The sequence below is a fragment of the Salvelinus fontinalis genome, chromosome 38, assembly GCF_029448725.1.
Source record: "Salvelinus fontinalis isolate EN_2023a chromosome 38, ASM2944872v1, whole genome shotgun sequence".
NCBI classification, from domain to species: domain Eukaryota; kingdom Metazoa; phylum Chordata; class Actinopteri; order Salmoniformes; family Salmonidae; genus Salvelinus; species Salvelinus fontinalis.
In genome coordinates this window covers 15,607,813-15,624,091 of record NC_074702.1, presented here as the reverse complement: position 1 = coordinate 15,624,091, position 16,279 = coordinate 15,607,813, and the positions used below count along the sequence as shown (strand labels likewise).

Genomic DNA, 16,279 nt, shown 5'->3' with positions numbered 1-16,279 from the left:
TGCTTTCGCTGCCCTTTTCCCCGCTGCTTGGTTCTGGTAATTTGGTGGGTGGTTCTGTAACGCTTCTCTAAATCCTCCTCCTCCTCAGACGAGGAGAGGAGAGAGGGATCTGAAGACCAATGTGCAGCGAGGTATGATGACATGATTTATTTAAGACATGACAAAACAACAAACACGACGTAGACAGAAAACGAACTATACTTGAATCAACTACAAAACAAATAAACGATGAAAACAGACCTGGACACGAACTTACATATAACGTGAAGAACGCACGAACAGGTACACGACTACAAACAAACGCTACAGTCCCGTGTGGCACGAACATACATACTGACACAGGAGACAACCACCCACAAACAAACAGTGTGAAAACACCTACCTTAATATGGCTCTCAATCAGAGGAAATGAAAACCACCTGCCTCTAATTGAGAGCCATATCAGGTCACCCTTAAACCAACATAGAAACAGAAAACATAGACTGCCCACCCAAACTCACGTCCTGACCAGCTAACACATACACAAACTAACAGAAAACAGGTCAGGACCGTGACAATCACTAGTTAGCAGACCAGACTACACTGTATTTGTCCCAGCTGGTTGGGTCTTGGGCTGATGAAGGGCAGAATCGCCTGCTGGGACAAGAACAGATAATAATAGTTAGTATAAATACAGCTAATATTCAGTGACCAGAGTCATTGGGGACAGTGGACAGTCTGCAGTGGTGATCCTATTATGTCAAGCTCAATGACAGATCAGTGTTAAAGTATTTATCTTCCTTACTTATTTGTCTCTTGTTGGTTTGCATGTGTGTGTGTGATATATATCTATTACACATACTACCGTTCAAAAGTTTGGGGTCACTTAGAAATGTCCTTGTTTTTGAAACAAAAGCACATTTTTTGTCAATTAAAATAACATCAAATTGATCAGAAATACTGTGTAGACATTGTTAATGTTTTAAATGACTATTGTAGCTGGAAACGGATGATTTTATATGGAATATCTACATAGGCGTACAGAGTCCCATTATCAGCAATCATCACTCCTGTGTTCCAATGGCACGTTGTGTAAGCTAATCCAAGTTTATCATTTTAAAAGACTAATTGATCATTAGAAAACCTTTTGCAATCATGTTTGCACACCTGAAAACTATTGTTCTGATTAAAGAAACAATAAAACTGGCCTTCTTTAGACTAGTTGAATATCTGGAGCATCAGCATTTGTCTGTTCGATTACAGGCTCAAAATAAACAAAACACTGATTGACAATAAATTTCACATTCTGTTGTGCAAATGGAATAGACAAAAGGTGGAAATTATAGGCAATTAGCAAGACACCCCCAATAAAGGAGTGATTCTGCAGGTGGTGACCACAGACCACTTCTCAGTTCCTATGCTTCCTGGCTGATGTTTTGGTCACTTTTGAATGCTGGCGGTGCTTTCACTCTAGTGGTAGCATGAGACGCAGTCTACAACCCACACAAGTGGCTCAGGTAGTGCAGCTCATCCAGGATAGCACATCAATGCGAGCTGTGGCAAGAAGGTTTGCTGTGTCTGTCAGCGTATTGTCCAGAGCATGGAGGCGCTACCAGGAGACAGGCCAGTACATCAGGAGACATGGAGGAGGCCGTAGGAGGGCAACAACCCAGCAGCAGGACCGCTACCTCCGCTGACACAAATACAAACCAAAAAAAAATACTAATACAAAATAAACTGACACAAATACAAAATAACAAAGTAACCTAACCCGAAAACAGTCCCGTGTGGCACAAACACTGACACAGGAAACAAACACCCACAAATCAACAGTGAAAACAGGCTACCTAAATATGGTTCCCAATCAGAGACAATGAAAAACGCCTGCCTCTGATTGAGAACCATATCAGGCCAAATGACAAACCTACACATAGAAACACAGAACATAGACTGCCCACCCCAACTCACACCCTGACCATACTAACTAAAGACAAAACAAAGGAAAATAAAGGAAATAAAGTCAGAAACGTGACAGATTGGTACTGTGCATTCGGAAAGTATTCAGAATCCCTTGACATTTTCCGCATTTTGTTACGTTACAGCCTTATTCTCAAATTGATTAAATAAATAAAAAATACTCGTCAATCTACACACAATAGCCCATAAGGACAAAGTGAAAACATTTAGAAATGTTTGCGGAAATACAGAAAAAAATCAGAAACTTTATTTACATACATATTCTAAACAGAAATTGAGCTCAGGTGCATCCTGTTTCCATTGATCATCCTTGAGATGTTTCTACAACGTGATTGGAGTCCACCTGTGGTAAATTCAACCCATTGGACGTTATTTAGAAAGGTGCACACCTGTCTTTATAAGGTCCCACAGTTGACAGTGCATGTCAGAGCAAAAACCAAGCCATGAGGTCGAGTAAGTGTCCGTAGAGCTCTGAAACAGGATTGTGTCGAGGCACAGATCAGGGGAAGAGTACCAAAAAATGTTAGCAGCATTGAAGGTTCCCAAGAACACAGTGGCTTCCATCTAAGGCACCTAAAGACCCTCAGATCATGAGAAACAAGATTCCCTGGTCTGATGAAACCAAGATTGAACTCTTTGGCCTGAATGCCAAGTGGCACGTCTGGAGGAAACCTGGCACCATCCCTACGGTGAAGCATTGTGGTGGCAGCATCATGCTGTGGGGATGTTTTTCAGCGGCAGGGACTGGGAGACTAGTCAGGATCGAGGGAAAGATGAATGGAGCAAAGTACAGAGACATCCTTGATGAAAACCTGCTCCAGAGCACTCAGGATCTCAGACTGGGTTAAACGTTCACCTTCCAACAGGAAGGCTTCTTTACAGCTTCTACCCCAAAGCCATAAGACTCCTGAACAGTTAATCAAATGGCTACCCAGACTATTTGCATTGTCACCCCCATACCCCCAATTTTACGCTGCTGCTACTCTCTGTTTATTATCTATGCATAGTCACTTTACCTCTACCTACAGTACATGTACATATTACCTCAATTACCTCGACTAACCGGTGCCCCCGCACATTGGCTCTGTACCGGTACCCCCTGTATATAGCCTCGCTACTGTTATTTTACTGCCGCTCTTTAACCTCACTAGGGTATGTGGGACGGTAGCGTCCCACCTCGTCAACAGCCAGTGAAACTGCAGGGCGCCAAATTCAAAACGACAGAAATCCCATAATTTAAATTCCTCAAACATACAAGTATTTTACACCATTTTAAAGTTACACTTGTTGTAAATCCAGCCAAATTGTCCGATTTCAAAAAGGTTTTACGACGGAAGCACAACAAGCGATTATGTAAGGTATGAGCCAAGTCACAGAAATAGACAGCTATTTTTCCAGCCAAAGAGAGGAGTAACAAAAAGCAGAAATAGAGATAAAATTAATCACTAACCTTTGATGATCTTTATCAGATGACACTCATAGGACTTCATGTTACAAAATACATGTATGTTTTGTTTGGTAAAGTTCATATTTATATCCACAAATCTGAGTTTAGGCAAGACGCTACTGTATCACTTGGCAAAAAGCCAGAGAAAATGCAGAGCGCAAAATTCAAATGAATTACTATAAAAATCTAACTTTCATTAAATCACACATGAAAGATACCAAATTAAAGCTACACTGGTTGTGAATCCAACCAACATGTCAGAATTCAAATAGGCTTTTCGGCGAAAGCAAACTATGCTATTATCTGAGTATAGCATATTTCAACCCTGCAGGCGCGACACAAAACACAGAAATTTATAGTAATTCATGCCTTACCTTTGACAAGCTTCTGTTGTTGGCACTCCAATATGTCCCATAAACATCACAAATGGTCCTTTTGTTCGATTAATTCCGTCGATATATATCCAAAATGTTCATTTATTTGGAGCGTTTGATCCAGAAAAACACCGGTTCCAAATTGTGAAACGTGACTACAAAATATCTCAAAGGTTACCTGTAAACTTTGCCAAAAAATTTCAAACTACTTTTGTAATACAACTTTAGGTATTTTTTAATGGAAATAATCGATGAAATTGAAGAATAACCTCACCCAATTTCTAAAGACTGTTGACATCCAGTGGAAGCGGTAGGAACTGCAAGAAGGTCCTTTAGAAATCTGGTTTCCCAATGAAATCTCATTGAAAAGAGAGTAACCTAAAAAAAAAAAAATCTGAATGGTTTGTCCTCGGGGTTTCGCCTGCTAAATAAGTTATGTTATACTCACAGACATGATTCAAACAGTTTTAGAAACTTCAGAGTGTTTTCTATCCAAATCTACTAATAATATGCATATCTTATCTTCTGGGGATGAGTAGCTGGCAGTTCAATTTGGGCATGCTTTTCATCCAAAATTCCGAATGCTGCCCCCTACCCAAGAGAAGTTAATTATTTGTTATGTTTCAATTTTTTACTCAACCAACAATGCAGTTTTAAGAACAATAAGTGTTAAGGGCTTGTAAAGTAAGCATTTCACCTGTTGTATTTGGTGCATGTGACGGGTACAATTTGATTTGATTTGAACACATACTCGCGTGCGTACACAAACACACACACACATGCACACACACACATATTTCCCTATGGTTTTCAATGCATTATTATTTAATCTCACAACTTTATGTGAGATGTGTAATTGACCCTAGACTTCTCTCATAAAACAATTAATTTGATTTCCAAGGGCTGTTTGAAAAGCTCTCTGGCTCTCTCTGCCTGAGCTGCAATTAGACGCTTCTTGTGCCGACAAATTAATGAGAGAGAGAGAGAGAGAGAGAGAGAGAGAGAGAGAGAGAGAGAGAGAGAGAGAGAGAGAGAGAGAGAGAGAGAGAGAGAGAGAGAGAGAGAGAGAGAGAGAGAGAGAGAGGCTCCCATCACCAGGGAACCCATGGCTGCTTTATTATTGATAGTTGAAAATATGTTATATCCCAAAAATGTTCCAGCACATTTGATTCCATTTTTATGTGCCTATTGTCTAGTACTGTAGATTTACTCTAGTAGTACTACGCAATCTCAAGTCGAACCCATGTCTATAGAAGACCACCAGCCTCAGAGACAAGATGGGGAGTGATGTATCAGTCAGCACACTCTCTGCTCAGCCAATCACAGAGCTCTATTGTGAGTCAGAGACCAGGGCGAGTGTTGATGACATCATCAGGCCAGGCAAAGAGGGAGAGGCTGGGTGAAGGCCAGGGGTGCGTGGGGCTAGCTGGTGCAGGGACCAGGAACACTAAGGCAATGAGTAATGACACAGTGGGACACCATCCACTCATTGTGTCACTACACCATGCAGTCATCTGCTCTGCTCTGACCTCACTCTTCACAGGGGTGATTGGCTGTACTGTGGGAGACACATATAGGATCTGTGTGTGTGTGTTTGTGTGTGTGTGTGTGTGTGTGTGTGTGTGTGTGTCTGTCTGTCTGTCTGTCTGTCTGTCTGTCTGTCTGTCTGTCTGTCTGTCTGTCTGTCTGTGTGTGTGTGTGTGTGTGTGTGTGTGTGTCTGTGTGTCTGTGTGTCTGTGTGTCTGTGTGTCTGTGTCTGTGTCTGTGTCTGTGTCTGTGTGTCTGTGTGTCTGTGTGTCTCTGTGTCTGTGTCTGTGTCTGTGTCTGTGTCTGTGTCTGTGTCTGTGTCTGTGTCTGTTTGAGCAGGTGTATATGTGTGTGTGTTGTGTTTCTATGTGTGGTATACACACATACAAGTGTGTATATATTCCTGTATAGAATGTGGGAAAAGAAAAGAGAATGTGTCTGAGAAAGTTGATCTGAAAATCTGTATATTTCTGTGTACTGCTCAGAGTGAGAGCACGGATTGCCTATGCACACTTCAGAAGGCTGGAGCACCAGGCACTACAGTGACTAGTGACTGGGCTGGGATTCAAGAGGAGCAGAGAGAGATCGTTTATTGTCTGCCAACAGTAATTCATCTTGCTGCTCTATGAAAATTAATCAGATTAAATGAGCACGTGGTTCCAGTGAATCTGATCTTCTGTCTCCCACTGAAGATGGGACTGAATCCCCCCTTCTCCTCTCTCTCTCCTCTCCCTCTCTCCATATCCTCTCTCTCTGTATCTCTCCTCTCTCTCTCTCCTTCTACCCCTCTCTCCATCTCCCCTCTCTCTGTCTCTCTCCTCTCCCTCTCTACTTCTACCCCTCTTTCTATCTCCCCTCTGTCTCTCTCGTCTCCCTCTCTCCTTCTACCCCTCTCTCCATCTCCTCTCTCTATATCTCTCTTCTCTCATTTTCTCCTTCTGTCCTCCCCCCTCTCCTCTCCTTTCTCTCTCTCTATCCCTCTCTGCTCCCTCTCTCTCTGTTCCTTTGCCACCCTTATGAGACAGTCATGAATGCCAGTGTTCACATACCCAGACCCGGGTGCCAGACAACACCAGACTGGCTTCAAAACCACAAAAGGGCAGCTGGACAATGACATTAGAACACAATTCCAAGCCTACTTAGTTCAATGCCTGCTGTTCACAGAGGGCTGAATGTCTTACAGGACAGCTTATGGAATCATGATACCATGTGACCTTTGGTTGTGATGCTGGTAGACATAGGGCTTCATAGATCTCATCATGTCACCTGTGTGTCCATGTCTTGGATAGAATAAACATTCACTATGCATTCTTTAACCTTTTCAGTGATGTTTTGCACACCTCCATATAGACGAGGGGGAGGCTGAGTCACGATGCATAATGTCACTGTGGGATCGGGGATTCAGTTCATACACACACTTATATTTATGCAAACGTACACACACAGATTGCCACATCACAAATTGTCACGTCTTCCGCCAAAGTCGGCTCCTCTCCTTGTTCGGGCGGCGTTCGGCGATCGACGTCACCGGCTTTCTAGCCATCGCCGCTCCATTTCTCATATGTCCATTTGTTTTGTCTTGTTCCATACACACCTGGTTTTCATTCCATAATCACACTGCATGTCTTTGTGTGTAATTGTTTATTGTTATTTGGATATTGTCAGGCGCCATACTTTTGTTATGTTCTGTGTTTTTGCCACGTTTATGTTTTTATGTGCCGTCGTTTTTGGACCGGAATTAAAGTGTGCCTGTTTACTACACTCTGCTATCCTGCACCTGATTTCGCCTCCCGTACACACCCCTAACAGAATTACACACCGAACCATGGAGTCAGCAGGAGCAGGTACCCCGGTTAGAGGAGTCGAGGAGCACGTCCAGGAACATTCTGCTATGTTACATCATCTTGGTGCCATGATGGATCACGTTGTCCAGACTATGGACCGCTGGGAGAGACAGGAAGTCTCCCCAGTGCCTTGACAAGCGCAACTGGGATTACCTCTACCTGTCCCGTCCGGAGCCAGTCCCAGTGGGATACGTCTCTCTCTTCCTAGGGAGTATGATGGGACGGCAGCACAGTGCCAGGGATTCCTGTTACAACTGGACATCTACTTGGCCACTGTGCACCCAGCTCCCTCGGGAAGGGAGAGAGTGTCTGCCCTCGTCTCATGCCTCTCAGGAAGAGCTCTGGAGTGAGCAAACACAGTGTGGGGAGAATGAGACACGGCATTGGACCACTTTGAGGAATTCACCCGTCGCTTCCGGGCCGTCTTCGACCATCCGCCCGAATGGTAGAGCAGCGGTGGAACGGCTCTTCCATTTGAGAAATGGGACATGGAGTGCTCAGGAATTCCCCCATGGAATTCCGGACCTTGGCCACCGGAGTAGGCTGGAACAACAGGGCCCTCATCGATCACTATCGGTGCAGCCTGCGTGAGGACGTCCGACGTGAGCTTGGCCTGCAGGGATGCCACCATCTCCTTTGACCAACTGGTGGATTTGTCCATCCGGTTGGATAACCTGCTGGTCACCCGCGGACAGAGGGGGCACTGTCGGTGCCATCTTCCAGCACCCCCGCTCCGGTGCCCATGGAGTTGGGAGGGGCTGCGCGTAGGGAGACTGGATGAGGAGCCATCACGTGCACCATCTGTGGCCGCAGAGTGCACACTGCCGGTCGGTGCCGTGCCAGTTCCTCTGGGAGTCGAGGCAACAGGCAGGACACTCTGGCGTCACCCCTGGTGAGTCTGCACCACACTCATCCAGAGTCCTCTGTTGACCACCTGTTTGTACTTGTTTGTTTCCCTGATTTCCCCCCGCATTTCCAGCATAAGGCGCTCGTCGAATTCAGGCGTAGCTTGGAATTTTATCGACAGAGCGTTAGTCCTTAGGGATCCCCATTATTCCTGTAGTTAGACCTTTCCCGTTTCACGCTCTGGATAGTCGACCATTAGGGTCCGTGCTAATCAGGTAAGCCACCATCTCCCTGGCTATGGAGACGCAGGGGGGTCACGAGGAGAAAATCAGTCTCTTCCTCATTGACTATCCTGCGTTCCCCGTGGTACTAGGCCTTCCCTGGTTTGCTCATCATAACCCCACTATTTCCTGGCAACAGAGGGCTCTCACGGGGTGGTCGCGAGAGTGCTCGGGGAGGTGTGTAGGGGTTTCCGTTGGTGTTACCATAGTGGAAAGTCCAGACCAGGTCTCCACCCTGCGCATCCCCCCAGAATATGCCGATTTGGCTCTCACCTTCTATAAAAAGAAGGTGACTCAATTACCACCTAATTGACGGGGGGATTGTGCGATAAACCTCCTGGCAGACGCTGCGCTTCCCAGGAGTCACGTGTATCTCCTGTCGCGAGCGAAGACGGTGGCTATGGAGACATATGTCTCTGAATCCCTGCATCAGGGGTACATTCGGTCCTCCACTTCACCTCCCTCCTCAAGTTTCTATTTTGTGAAGAAGAAAGATGGAGATCTACGCCTGTGCATTGACTATAGAGGTATCAATCAAATCACGATGAGGTACAGTTACCCACTACCTCTTTTCGCCATGGCGATTGAGTCAATGCATGGTGCGCGCTTTTTCACCAAACTGGATTTAAGGAGTAGTATAACATATATCTGGTAGGGAGACATTTACATTTACATTTAAGTCATTTAGCAGACGCTCTTATCCAGAGCGACTTACAAATTGGTGCATTCACCTTATGATATCCAGTGGAACAACCACTTTACAATAGTGCATCTAAATCTTTTAAGGGAGGGGGGGGGTCAGAAGGATTACTTTGTCCTATCCTAGGTATTCCTTAAAGAGGTGGGGTTTCAGGTGTCTCCGGAAGGTGGTGATTGACTCCACTGAGCAGCGAACAGTTTTGACTGGGCTGAGCGGGAATTGTACATCCTCAGTGGTAGGGAGGCGAGCAGGCCAGAGGTGGATGAACGCAGTGCCCTTGTTTGGGTGTAGGGCCTGATCAGAGCCTGAAGGTACTGAGGTGCCGTTCCCCTCACAGCTCCGTAGGCAAGCACCATGGTCTTGTAGCGGATGCGAGCTTCAACTGGAAGCCAGTGGAGAGAGCGGAGGAGCGGGGTGACGTGAGAGAACTTGGGAAGGTTGAACACCAGACGGGCTGCGGCGTTCTGGATGAGTTGTAGGGGTTTAATGGCACAGGCAGGGAGCCCAGCCAACAGCGAGTTGCAGTAATCCAGATGGGAGATGACAAGTGCCTGGATTAGGACCTGCGCCGCTTCCTGTGTGAGGCAGGGTCGTACTCTGCGGATGTTGTAGAGCATGAACCTACAGGAACGGGCCACCGCCTTGATGTTAGTTGAGAACGACAGGGTGTTGTCCAGGATCACGCCAAGGTTCTTAGCGCTCTGGGAGGAGGACACAATGGAGTTGTCAACCGTGATGGCGAGATCATGGAACGGGCAGTCCTTCCCCGGGAGGAAGAGCAGCTCCGTCTTGCCGAGGTTCAGCTTGAGGTGGTGATCCGTCATCCACACTGATATGTCTACCAGACATGCAGAGATGCGATTCGCCACCTGGTCATCAGAAGGGGGAAAGGAGAAGATTAATTGTGTGTCGTCTGCATAGCAATGATAGGAGAGACCATGTGAGGTTATGACAGAGCCAAGTGACTTGGTGTATAGCGAGAATAGGAGAGGGCCTAGAACAGAGCCCTGGGGGACACCAGTGGTGAGAGCACGTGGTGAGGAGACAGATTCTCGCCACGCCACCTGGTAGGAGCGACCTGTCAGGTAGGAAGCAATCCAAGCGTGGGCCGCGACGGAGATGCCCAACATTTGGAGAGGGTGGAGAGGAGGATCTGATGGTTCACAGTATCGAAGGCAGCCGATAGGTCTAGAAGGATGAGAGCAGAGGAGAGAGAGTTAGCTTTAGCAGTGCGGAGCGCCTCCGTGATACAGAGAAGAGCAGTCTCAGTTGAATAACTAGTCTTGAAACCTGACTGATTTGGATCAAGAATGTCATTCTGAGAGAGATAGCAGGAGAGCTGGCCAAGGACGGCACGTTCAAGAGTTTTGGAGAGAAAAGAAAGAAGGGATACTGGTCTGTAGTTGTTGACATCGGAGGGATCGAGTGTAGGTTTTTTCAGCAGGGGTGCAACTCTCGCTCTCTTGAAGACGGAAGGGACGTAGCCAGCGGTCAAGGATGAGTTGATGAGCGAGGTGAGGTAAGGGAGAAGGTCTCCGGAAATGGTCTGGAGAAGAGAGGAGGGGATAGGGTCAAACGGGCAGGTTGTTGGGCGGCCGGCCGTCACAAGACTCGAGATTTCATCTGGAGAGAGAGGGGAGAAAGAGGTCAGAGCACAGGGTAGGGCAGTGTGAGCAGAACCAGCGGTGTCGTTTGACTTAGCAAATAAGGATCGGATGTCGTCGACCTTCTTTTCAAAATGGTTGACGAAGTCATCTGCAGAGAGGGAGGAGGGGGGGGGATTCAGGAGGGAGGAGAAGGTGGCAAAGAGCTTCCTAGGGTTAGAGGCAGATGCTTGGAATTTAGAGTGGTAGAAAGTGGCTTTAGCAGCAGAGACAGAAGAGGAAAATGTAGAGAGGAGGGAGTGAAAGGATGCCAGGTCCGCAGGGAGGCGAGTTTTCCTCCATTTCCGCTCGGCTGCCCGGAGCCCTGTTCTGTGAGCTCGCAATGAGTCGTCGAGCCACGGAGCGGGAGGGGAGGACCGAGCCGGCCTGGAGGATAGGGGACATAGAGAGTCAAAGGATGCAGAAAGGGAGGAGAGGAGGGTTGAGGAGGCAGAATCAGGAGATAGGTTGGAGAAGGTTTGAGCAGAGGGAAGAGATGATAGGATGGAAGAGGAGAGAGTAGCGGGGGAGAGAGAGCGAAGGTTGGGATGGCGCGATACCATCCGAGTAGGGGCAGTGTGGGAAGTGTTGGATGAGAGCGAGAGGGAAAAGGATACAAGGTAGTGGTCGGAGACTTGGAGGGGAGTTGCAATGAGGTTAGTGGAAGAACAGCATCTAGTAAAGATGAGGTCAAGCGTATTGCCTGCCTTGTGAGTAGGGGGGGAAGGTGAGAGGGTGAGGTCAAAAGAGGAGAGGAGTGGAAAGAAGGAGGCAGAGAGGAATGAGTCAAAGGTAGACGTGGGGAGGTTAAAGTCACCCAGAACTGTGAGAGGTGAGCCGTCCTCAGGAAAGGAGCTTATCAAGGCATCAAGCTCATTGATGAACTCTCCGAGGGAACCTGGAGGGCGATAAATGATAAGGATGTTCAGCTTGAAATGGCTGGTAACTGTGACAGCATGGAATTCAAAGGAGGCGATAGACAGATGGGTAAGGAGAGAAAGAGAGAATGACCACTTGGGAGAGATGAGGATCCCGGTGCCACCATCCCGCTGACCAGAAGCTCTCGGGGTGTGCGAGAACACGTGGGCAGACGAAGAGAGAGCAGTAGGAGTAGCAGTGTTATCTGTGGTGATCCATGTTTCCGTCAGTGCCAAGAAGTCGAGGGACTGGAGGAAAGCATAGGCTGAGATGAACTCTGCCTTGTTGGCCGCAGATCGGCAGTTCCAGAGGCTACCGGAGACCTGGAACTCCACGTGACGAGTGGAAGACAGTGTTTAGTACCAACTCAGGGCATTATGAGTACTTAGTCATGCCGTACGGGTTGATGAATGCTCCATCTGTTTTCCAATCCTTTGTAGACAAGATTTTTAGGGACCTGCACGGGCAGGGTGTAGTGGTGTATATCAATGACATTCTGATATACTTCGCAACACGCGCCGAGCAGATGTCTTTGGTACGCAAGGTACTTGGACGACTGTTGGAGCATGACCTGTACGTCAAGGCCGAGAAATGGCTGTTCTTTCAGCAGGTCGTCTCCTTCCGAGGGTATCACATTTCCACATCAGGGGTGGAGATGGAGAGTGACCGCATTGCAGCCATGCGTAATTGGAGGTGCAGCGATTTTTAGGGTTTGCCAATTGCTACCGTAGATTTATCAGGGGTTTTGACCAGGTGGCTGCTCCCATTGCCTCACTGCTGAAGGGGGGTCCCGTACGGTTGCAGTGGTCGGCTGAGGCGGACAGGGCTTTTGGGAAGCTAAGAGCTCTGTTTACTTCGGCTCCCGTGCTAGCCCATCTGGATCCCACTTTGGCGTTCATAGTGGAGGTGGACGCGTCCGAGGCTGGGATAGGAGCCGTGCTCTCACAGCGCTCGGGTACGCCACCAAAACTCCGCCCCTGTGCTTTCTTCTCAAAGAAGCTCAGCCCAGTGGAGCGTAACTATGATGTGGGGGATCGGGAGCTGTTGGCAGTGGTTAAAGCATTGAAGGCGTGGAGACATTGGCTTGAGGGGGCTAAACACCCTTTCCTCATCTGGAATGACCACCGCATCCCGGAGTACATCCGGGCAGCGAGGAGACTGAATCCTCGTCAGGCAAGGTGGGCCATGTTCTTTACCCGTTTTGTGTTTACCCTGTCCTTCAGACCAGGTTCGAGGAATACGAAGGCAGACGCACTGTCCCTGCTGTATGACACAGAGGAGTGGCCCATGGATCAGACTACTGGCCTCTTGCCTGGTAGCGCCGGTCATGTGGGAGTTGGACGCGGACATTGAGCAGGCGTTACAGAACCCGCTCCCCTCCAGTGTCCTGTTGGGCGTATGTATGTTCCATCTGCTGTCCGTGACCAGTTGATCTATTGGGCCCACACGTCACCTTCCTCTGGTCATCCGGGGATCGGTCGGACGGTGCACTGTCTGACCGGGAAGTACTGATGGCACACCTTGGCTAAGGACGTGAGGGTTTATGTTTCCTCCTGCTCGGTGTGTGCCCAGTGTAAGGCTCCTAGGCCCCTGCCCAGAGGTAAGCTACACCCCTTACTCGTTCCACAACGACCTTGGTCAGACCTGTCTGTGGATTTTTTAACCGATCTACCTCTTTCACAGGGAAACACTACGATCCTGGTCGTTGTGGATCGTTTCTCTCAGTCCTGTCGTCTCCTCCCTCTGCCCGGTCTTCCTACGGCCCTACAGACTGCGGAAGCCTGTTTACTCACGTCTTCCGGCACTACGGGGTGCCTGAGGATATAGTGTCTGATCGGGGTCCCCAGTTTATGTCCAGAGTCTGGAAGGCGTTCATGGAACGTCTGGGGGTCTCAATCAGCCTTACCTCGGGTTTTCACCCCGAGAGTAACGGCCAGGTAGAGAGAGTCAACCAGGATGTGGGCAGGTTTCTGCGGTCCTATTGCCAGGACCGGTCGGTGGAGTGGGCGGCGTTCGTGCCCTGGGCCGAGATGGGACAAAACTCGCTTCGCCACTCCTCCACTAACCTCTCCCCTTTTTCAGTGCGTATTGGAGTACCAGCCGGTTCTGGCACCGTGGCATCAGGGTCAGAACGAGGCTCCTGTGGTGTACGACTGGTTCAGGCGCGCGGAGACATGGGAGGTCGCCCATGTACACCTTCAGCGAGCCGCGCTTCGCCAAAAGACCAGCGTGGGCCGTCACCGCAGTGAGACCCCGGTGTTCGCACCGGGGAACCGGGTCTGTCTCTCGACACGAAACTTGCCTCTCCGCCTGCCCTGCCGGAAGCTGCGTCAGCGGTTTGTGGGGTCATTCAAAGTCCTGAGGAGGGTGAACGAGGTGTGTTACAGATTACAGCTTCCCTCTGATTACCGTATTAACCCCTCGTTCCATGTGTCTCTCCTCAGGCCGGTGGTGGCTGGTCCGCTCCAGGAATCTGAGGTGCGGGAGGTCCCTCCACCCCCACTGGACATCGACGGGGCCCCGGCGTACTCCGTTCGTTCCATCCTGGATTCGAGGCGTCGGGCAGGGGGCCTTCAGTACCTTTTGGAGTGGGAGGGGTACGGTCCGGAGGAGAGGTGCTGGGTCCCGGTTGCGGATTTTTTTGACCCCGAACTGCTGAGGAGTTTCACCGTCGCCGGCCGGATCGCCCAGCGCCTCGCTCTCCGGGTCGTCCCTGAGACGACCCGTCCCCGAGACGACTTTCTAGCCATCACCGCTCCATTTCTCATATGTCCATTTGTTTTGTCTTGTTCCATACACACCTGGTTTTCATTCCATAATCACACTGCATGTATTTATTTATGTATTTATTTATTTATTTTTATGTAGATATTGTCAGGCGCCACACTTTTGTTATGTTCCGTGCTTTTGGCACGTTTATGTTTTCATGTGCTGTCGTTTTTGGACCGGAATTAAAGTGCGCCTGTTTACTACACTCCTGCTCTCCTGCACCTGACTTTGCCTCCCTAACACACCCCAAACACAAAAGTCCATCTTTTTCCCTGATGATTCCAGGAATCTACCAACCAGGAATATTGAAAACCTACTCAGATCCATATAGTACATCCACCAATCCAACTGATGTTGTTGTGTTCTCTCTGTTCCAGACAGACCCAAAACCACCCGGACAGGATGTCTTACGGATCCATCGATGGAGGCGCCTTTGGAGGCAGCCGAAACCCCTTCAGAGTCCCCAAGAGGCAGGGCTACCAACCAGTAGGTAAAGACAAACATTCACTTCCATGATTTCATGCTAACTTGAGCACCATATTTGCACCATAACTGAAAGAAAATGTTTAATTGACACTAATACATTTTAGTACAGTATAGAAAACAATAATGAGTTTGTCAAAGTGACATCATTCTGCCACAGGGCTTGGTGGCTGACTATGGATGGATGGAAAACACTACCACCCCTTGAGGAGAGGCAATCATAGGGTTCACTGCTGTGGAATAGTGTGTGTGTATGTGTGTGTGTGTGTGTGTGTGTCTGTGTCTGTGTCTGTGTCTGTGTCTGTGTGTGTGAAGGAAGAGGTCCAAGAGGTCATACTGTATGAAGTCTCTGCAGAGAAATAAAGAGTAGGGGGAGGCAGAACATATAGTGTTCTTTGTTTTACCATGCACATCAGGAAGTGATATTGCTATTGCTATATGCTCAAGACCTTTGAATATCCATGCACTGGTTTGGAGGGAATATGCACTGGTTTGGAGGGAATATGCACTGGTTTGGAGGGAATATGCACTGGTTAGGAGGGAATATGCACTGGTTAGGAGGGAATATGCACTGGTTTGGAGGGAATATGCACTGGTTTGGAGGGAATATGCACTGGTTTGGAGGGAATATGCACTGGTTTGGAGGGAATATACACTGGTTAGGAGGGAATATGCATGGGTTTGGAGGGAATATGCACTGCTTTGGTGGGAATATCCATGCACTGGTTTGGAGGAATTATCCACTGGCTTGGAGGAAATATCCACTCTACAGCTCACAACAGATATCCTATATCAAAGGAGTGTTATCGTGTTAATGACCTGAAGCAGATTTGTTGTGTGGTGTCAGGAACTTGGAGAGTGTTAGGGGTCATGGGTCAGTCTGGCAGTTATGACGGGGTGGTTGCCAGCGTCACTGCGCTACTCCATGACCTTTCACCTTTCACACATTAGCCTTGTAGTAGGGCCAGATTAAGGCAGGTCTCCAATGGGAATGAGTATTGTGTATTGTTCACTACCCTCCGTGTGTGTTAGTGTGTGTGCGTGTGCGTGTGTGTGTGTGTGTGTGTGTGTGTGTGTGTGTGTGTGTGTGTGTGTGTGTGTGTGTGTGTGTGTGTGTGTGTGTGTGTGTGTGTGTGTGTGTGTGTGTGTGTGCGTGTGCGTGTGCCTCTTTATATTTGATATGCTCTGTGTATGTATTCATACTTTTGTTCCTGTGCTATACAGTTCATTTTAACAGTGATCACAGCTGACACTCCAGTAAGAGTTGCTGGTACAATGCATTAATTAGGGTGTAGCTCAAATACCCAGTGAAGTAAGATGAATTTGACAGGAACAAACAAACATCAAACAAGCTCTTTTGTCTCTTAACCTGTCTAGGATCAGCGTGGCGCTAGCGGCACCCCCCCCCCCCCCCCCACTGAAAAACCAGTGCCGCGAAATTCAAAAAAAATATTTTTTTAAAATATTTAACTTTCACACATTAAAGTCCAA

At 48.2% G+C, this 16,279-nt stretch overlaps 1 protein-coding gene across 1 annotated transcript in view; it reads left to right on the top strand.

Moving 5' to 3' along the window:
• The window catches only part of LOC129837170 (t-SNARE domain-containing protein 1-like), a 170,301-nt gene that overhangs the window by 26,248 nt on the left and 127,774 nt on the right, over positions 1 to 16,279 (top strand). The window contains exon 2 of the mRNA XM_055903090.1: positions 14,683 to 14,795. Within this exon, the coding sequence (XP_055759065.1) occupies positions 14,708 to 14,795 (88 nt within the window). The 5' untranslated portion in view covers positions 14,683 to 14,707. The remainder of the gene's footprint in view (positions 1 to 14,682; positions 14,796 to 16,279) is intronic.